This window comes from Coregonus clupeaformis, unplaced genomic scaffold (assembly GCF_020615455.1).
Source record: "Coregonus clupeaformis isolate EN_2021a unplaced genomic scaffold, ASM2061545v1 scaf0083, whole genome shotgun sequence".
Lineage (NCBI taxonomy): Eukaryota > Metazoa > Chordata > Actinopteri > Salmoniformes > Salmonidae > Coregonus > Coregonus clupeaformis.
In genome coordinates, this window is record NW_025533538.1 from 477501 (window position 1) to 484248 (window position 6748).

At 42.3% G+C, this 6748-nt stretch overlaps 1 protein-coding gene across 1 annotated transcript in view; it reads right to left on the reverse strand.

The window, feature by feature from the left end:
- The window catches only part of LOC121555847 (transmembrane protease serine 6), a 13827-nt gene extending 7207 nt beyond the window's left edge, over window positions 1-6620 (reverse strand). The window contains exons 1-9 of the mRNA XM_041869693.2: window positions 6366-6620; window positions 5733-5868; window positions 5375-5517; window positions 5097-5164; window positions 2433-2620; window positions 2257-2298; window positions 1865-2084; window positions 764-900; window positions 338-450 (exon numbers count right to left, since the gene is read on the reverse strand). Of these exons, the coding sequence (XP_041725627.1) occupies window positions 338-450; window positions 764-900; window positions 1865-2084; window positions 2257-2298; window positions 2433-2620; window positions 5097-5164; window positions 5375-5517; window positions 5733-5868; window positions 6366-6449 (1131 nt within the window). The 5' untranslated portion in view covers window positions 6450-6620. The remainder of the gene's footprint in view (window positions 1-337; window positions 451-763; window positions 901-1864; window positions 2085-2256; window positions 2299-2432; window positions 2621-5096; window positions 5165-5374; window positions 5518-5732; window positions 5869-6365) is intronic.
- Between the last annotated feature and the right edge of the window lie 128 nt (window positions 6621-6748).

Here is a 6748-nt window from a genome sequence, read left to right on the forward strand (position 1 = left end):
AAACACACACAGACACACATTCAAGAAAAACAAATATGCCCACACACACACACATGCAAATCACAAATACACACACATGCAATGCATACATATGCATACACTTGCAGTCACACACACACACACACATACACACACACACACACAAATAAATAAATAAATAAAATAGAATAGAACAGAATAGAACAGAATGGTCCCATGTTATGACTTTTTTTGAGACAATAGACGACAGTAGAAGACAATAAAGACAGTAGAAGGCAATAGAAAACAATAGAAGACAGTAGAAGACAGTAGAAGACAGTTGAAGACAGTAGAAGGGGATGTACAGTATAACACTCACAGTGAATGTCCAGGTACAGTTGGTGTCAGGTGGGTAGTAGCTGGGATAGAAGGGGGTACGTAGGCTACCCTGTACCCCTGATACTGGCTGCAGCTCTATGGTGGTGGAACACACTGAGAGGGAGAGAGAGAGAGAGAGAGAGGGGGAGATAGGGGGAGAGAGGGAGAGAGGGTGGGGGGAGAGAGAGAGAGCAAGAGAGAGGGGGGGAGATGGGGAGAGATGGGGAGAGAGAAAGAGGGGGAAGAGAGAGACAGAGAGAGAGAGAGAGGGGGGAGAGGGGGAGAGAGGAAGGAGAAAGAGGGGGTGAGGGAGGGGGATTGATGATGATGAGTGTGAAAGGAAGAAAGTGTTTGTGAAGTCCTTGTGTAAGAGAGCAACATATAACAGTCATTTGAAACACTTCAACAACAACCATATAAACCTCACCTTCAGTGGTCCAGACCTGAGCCGACAGAGAGAAGGGGTCTTTATAGTTGTAGAGGCCCTGTTTCCAGACCACTGTCATCCACTCTCCTGATGACAACACATGAACAACACGCTCCTGTCTGCTGCAGCCATACAGACTGGTGGAGGGGGAGGGAGGGAGGGAGGGAGGGTGAGAGAGAGAGAGAGAGAGAGAGAGAGAGAGAGAGAGAGAGAGAGAGAGAGAGAGAGAGAGAGAGAGAGAGAGAGAGAGAGAGAGAGAGAGAGAGAGAGAGAGAGAGAGAGAGAGAGAGGGCTAAATATGATAATGTGTGCATCTGTGGTGTGTGTGTGAGGTTGTCAGTGTATAGAACATCAACATAAAGTCACTTGGTGATGAGGTGACTATCTGTTGGTGTTAAAGCATCATATAGTCTGTCTTTACACTCTGTCTGTCTATACTGGATGTACAGGTAACTACCAAAATAAAGGGAACACCAACATAGTGTCTTAATAGGGTGTCGTGCCACCACAAGCCGCCACAACAGCTTCAATGCACCTTGGCATAGATTCTGAATCTCTATTGGAGGGATGCGACACAGTTCTTCCACAAGAAATTCCATCATTTGGTATTTTGTTGATGGTGGTGGAAAATGCTGTCTCGGGCGCCGCTCCAGAATCTCCCATAAGTGTTCAATTGGGTTGAGATCTGGTGACTGAGACACACACACACACACTTTAAACCCCCTATGCTTCTTTGAGACCCCTCTTTCAAAGTCACTGAGATCTCTTCTTCTAGCCATGGTAGCTAAAATACTGTAATGGACAATTTGGCACGTGTATTTTGGCAGTTACCTGTATGTATTGTACAGATAAAGGATCTTAATTTGATCACTGTTTTGTTGGTAAGAATTTTGATTTACATAAATTCACTGAAAACCTGCACTAACACACGATTATATTAACAGTATTGCACTTTTCATGTAGCCTAATTTTGGCCAGCTATTACACTAACCACAAATCAAGCAAACATTAAAAACCTGTTGCTGCAGGAATATTTTGCTGCGACAATACGGGTCAAATTAAGATCCAATAGCTGTATATGTACAGTATTTATAAACTTACGAGGTGATGAGGTGAGTATCGGTAGGCGTTAAACCATCATAGACAGCCAGTCTATCTCTACACTCTGGTAGCAGCCACTCCATCCTCAGCTCCAGTCTGAAACCCTGGGTGCTGGAGCCTTGCGGGGCCCTGAGGTGCCAAAGGCAGGACAAGCGCTGGGTGTCAGGTCCCCTCATAGCCACTGCTGTGCTGGAGCTGACCACCTGGTACCTGTAGCAGTCTGGGGGGAGGCAGGGAGGAGGAAGGAGGGAGAGAAAGTGGGAGAGAGAAAGAGAGCAACAGGAAGAGATGAACACTCGGTACACTGTGTACCTACAATTTACATAGTTCAAGCACTTCTTAAAGCTTCTAAAATAATGCAGAAAGTGAGGAGAAGATAAAAGAAATCATACCAAATGAAGCTTTCAAAAGTTCTACAACTTTGGGGTCTGTTTCTGAGGGGTTGAAAACAAACAAACAAGCAAACAAACAGAAAACAACGTGATGAGGAACAAATAATACAACGATCAACTAAACACAAATTATAATAAAAACCCAGGTCCTTTCCCCACATTCCTCTCCCACTCACCTGTGATAGAGAAAGAGGGAAGATGCAATAGATATTCTCCATAGTTAGCAGTCTCCTCTCTGTCGCTCCCTCTGTAGGACCCTAGTAGACTCTGTAGGCTGCTGTTGACTCTCTCCATAGTGACCTTACCAACATGGCTGCCGGGGACTGACAGGACCAGCCAGAAGTGTGCCACCACACTTCCCTCCCTAGGGAAACAAGGGAGCAGGGACAAAGTTGTTCCATGAGGTGATAACATCTGGAAAGAAAGTGTGTGTGGGCATTGCAAGAATGATTTATAGATCCATATACATAGATCCGTAGTGCCTTCAGAAAGTATTCATACCCCTTGACTTTTTCCACATTTTGTTGTCTTACGGCCTGAATTTAAAATGGATTAAATTGAGATTTTTTTCACTGGCATACACACAATACACAATACTCTATAATGTCAAAGTGAAATTCAGTTTTTTGACATTTTTACAAATTAATTACAAATGAAAAGCTGAAATGTCTTGAGTCAATAAGTATTCAAGCCCTTTGTTATGGCAAGTCTAAATAAGTTCCGGAGTAGAAATGTGATTAACAATTCACATAATAAATTGCATGGACTCACTCTGTGTGCAATAATAATATTTAATCTCTGTAGCCCACACATACAATTATCTGTAAGGTCCCTCAGCCAAGCAGTGAATTTCAAACACAGATTCAACCACAAAGGTTTTCCAGTGTCTTGCAAAGAAGGGCACCTATTGGTAGATGGGTAAACAAAAGGCAGCCATTGAATTTCCCTTTGAGCATGGTGAAGTTATTCATTACACTTTGGAGGGTGTATCAATACACCCAGTCACTACAAAGATACAGGCGTCTTTCCTAACTCAGTTGATGGAGAGAAAGGAAACCCTCTCAGGGATTTCACCATGAGGTCAATGATGACTTTAAAACAGTTACAGAGTTTAATGGCTGTGATAGGAGAAAACTGAGGATGGATCAACAACACTGTAGTTACTCCACAATACTAACCTAAATGACAGAGTGAAAAGAAGGAAGCCTGTACAGAATAAAAACATTCTAAAACATGCATCCTGTTTGCAACAAGGAACTAAAGTAATACTGCCAAAAATGTGGCAACGGAATTAACTTTTGGTCCTGAATACAAAGTGTTGTGTTTGGGGCAAATCCAATACAACACATTACTGAGCAGCACTCTCCATATTTTCAAGCATAGTCATGGCTGCATCATGTTATGGTTATGCTTGTAATCGTTAAGGACTGGGGAGTCTTTCAGGAAAATAAAAAATAAACGGAATCGAGCTAAGTACAGGCAAAATCCTGGAGGAAAACCTGGTTCAGTCTGCTTTCCACCAGACACTGGGAGATTAATTCACCTTTCAGCAGGACAATAACCTAAAACACAAGGCCACTTTCAGCAGGACAATAACCTAAAACACAAGGCCACCTTTCAGCAGGACAATAACCTAAAACACAAGGCCACCTTTCAGCAGGACAATAACCTAAAACACAAGGCCACCTTTCAGCAGGACAATAACCTAAAACACAAGGCCACCTTTCAGCAGGACAATAACCTAAAACACAAGGCCACATCTACACTGGAGTTCCTTACCAAGAGAGTGGCCGAGTTACAGTTTTGACTTAAAACTATTTGAAAATCTATGGCAAGACCTGACAATGGTTGTCTTGCAATGATCACCAACCAATTTGAAAGAGCTTGAAACATTTTGAAAATAATAATGGGCAACTTTTGCACAATCCAGGTGTGTAAAGCTCGTAGAGACTTAACCAGGAAGACTCGCTGCCAAAGGTGCTTCTACAAAGTATTGACTCATGGGTGTGAATACTCATGTAAATTAGATATTTCTGTATTTCAATTTCAAAAATATTGAAAAAAATTATAAAAACAAGTTTTCATTTTGTCATCATGGTTTATTGTGTGTAGATGGGTGAGAGAAATATATTTAATCCCTTTTGAATTCAGGCTGTAACACAACAAAATCTGGAATAAGTTAATGGGTATGAATACTTTCTGAAGGCACTGTATACATCAATATAGATACGCATGCATAGCAGTGGTTCCATAGGGTGACGACGGGTAGTTGAGAGGGTTAATGGTATGTGTTGTTTGTTTTACATAGAGTAGATAAACAATGTATAGACATAGGCTACATTATATACAGTACCTGACTGGTACTGTAGATATGCATGTAAGTGGATACTGTGGGTCAATGTTGTGTGGGTAGGTATGTTTAATACCTAGATAGATTTACAGTCATATACTAGGTATAGAAATGCATGATATAGATATGCACGTAAGTGTAAACTGTGGGTCAATGTTGTGTGGGTAAGTATGTTTAATACCTAGATAGATTTACAGTCATAAATATACTAAGTATAGAAATGCATGATATAGATTTGCACGGAAGTGGATACTGTGGGTCAATGTTGTGTGGGTAGGTATGTTTAATACCTAGATAGATTTACAGTCATATACTAGGTATAGAAATGCATGATATAGATATGCACGTAAGTGTAAACTGTGGGTCAATGTTGTGTGGGTAAGTATGTTTAATACCTAGATAGATTTACAGTCATAGATATACTAAGTATAGAAATGCATGATATAGATATGCATGTAGACCTGTATTTATAGACCCTGGTTTTACATACGCAAAGGCAAAGACTTTGGTGGAGTTGAAGTAGCGATATAGATCTGAGCTCTTCACTATCCTTCTCACCTGAGTGACAGAGAGAGAGAGAGAGAGAGAGAGAGGGAGAGAGAGAGCGAGAGAGAGAGAGCGAGAGAGAGAGAGAGAGATAGAGAGAGAGAGAGAGAGAGAGAAATGGTCAGAGAGACAGACAAGATTTACATTGAAAATAAAAAGTAGTGAAACATAAAGTGTGTGTGTGTGTCCCAGGTTATTTTCCCCAAATCCCTTGTCCTATACCATATCCTGTACTTCCTTGGCCTGGGCTGTGAAGGCTGGGCTGGTGTGAGAGGAGAGACCAGAGGAGTAGTTCCTGTTGAGGATAGAGAGTCTAGCAGTATACTGCTGCTGGATCCTGGGCTCCAGTACCCACACCCTGTACTCTGGAGGGAGGGATGGGGGAGGGGGAGAGAGAGAGACTTACTGGCATGTTAAATATCCAGATAGCCAGTCATAGTGTGTGTGTGTGTGTGTGTGTGTGTGTGTGTGTGTGTGTGTGTGTGTGTGTGTGTGTGTGTGTGTGTGTGTGTGTGTGTGTGTGTGTGTGTGTGTGTGTGTGTGTGTGTGTCCGGTTATTTTCCCAAAATCCCTTGCTCACCCAGGAAGTACCAGGCCAGAGTGGCTCCTACAGAGAGGATGATGGTGGTGACGATGATAAGGAAGGCTAGGAGACACCTGCAGGGTCGTCTCAATGTCTTAGAGGACGTCACAGAGGCCTCGTTACTGGGCCCCACCTGTAAACAACAACAACAAACAAACACACACACAATGCGCCCCAGTTAACAACTGGCCTCAAGTCAGAGTTTAGGGTATTATACTGTATAATCAGGTCTGTAAGAACAGTGGATGAGGATTCTGCACAGACTAGTGCAGAGACCTCATGCTAAAGCTAGAACTAAAACTGACACTGATCTAAGGTCAGTTTTACCATTCCCCATTCATAGGTTAGGTTTAGGATTTGAGGAGATTAAACTGACCCCAGATCTGTGTCTATTGTCAACTTCTACCTGCAGCATAAACCAGCATAAGGCCTGCAGATACCTTCAGTAAATGCAGGTGAAGCCTGAAGCCCTGGCCAGAGCATTTTTCTTATAAAATAAACTATAGGCTATTATAAAATGACTAAAACAATATGCATAGAACATAAAATACATATATTATTTATTTTATATGGTAGCTAAAATCATAGGCCTACATTGTCAATATCACAATACTTATATAGCCTACTGACCCTTTCCAATTGCAGGTCCACAGGAGCTGGTGGTACCTCCATATCACAGGAACGCGACTTTCTGGAGCCGTGCCCGAGCGCCATAACTTCACAAATCGGTTATTCCCCGCGAGACCATCTCTGTCCAAAAAACACCGGTGGTGGATAGTTGAAGCGTTTTATTTCTTCATGTATCTTGGTAGAATCTCCGTCCAGCGTTAGACAGGTCGGTAACGACCGCTAGAAACGACAGGGGAGACAACTCAACCTTTTATTTGCTAGTCCAAAGGTAGGCTAGAGCCCTAGGTCAATATTTCCTGAAGCGCGTTGGGATCTCCCGAATTTCCATTGAACCAGACAGGCTAGTAGCCTAAACTTTAACCAATAATAACAATAGCCTAAAA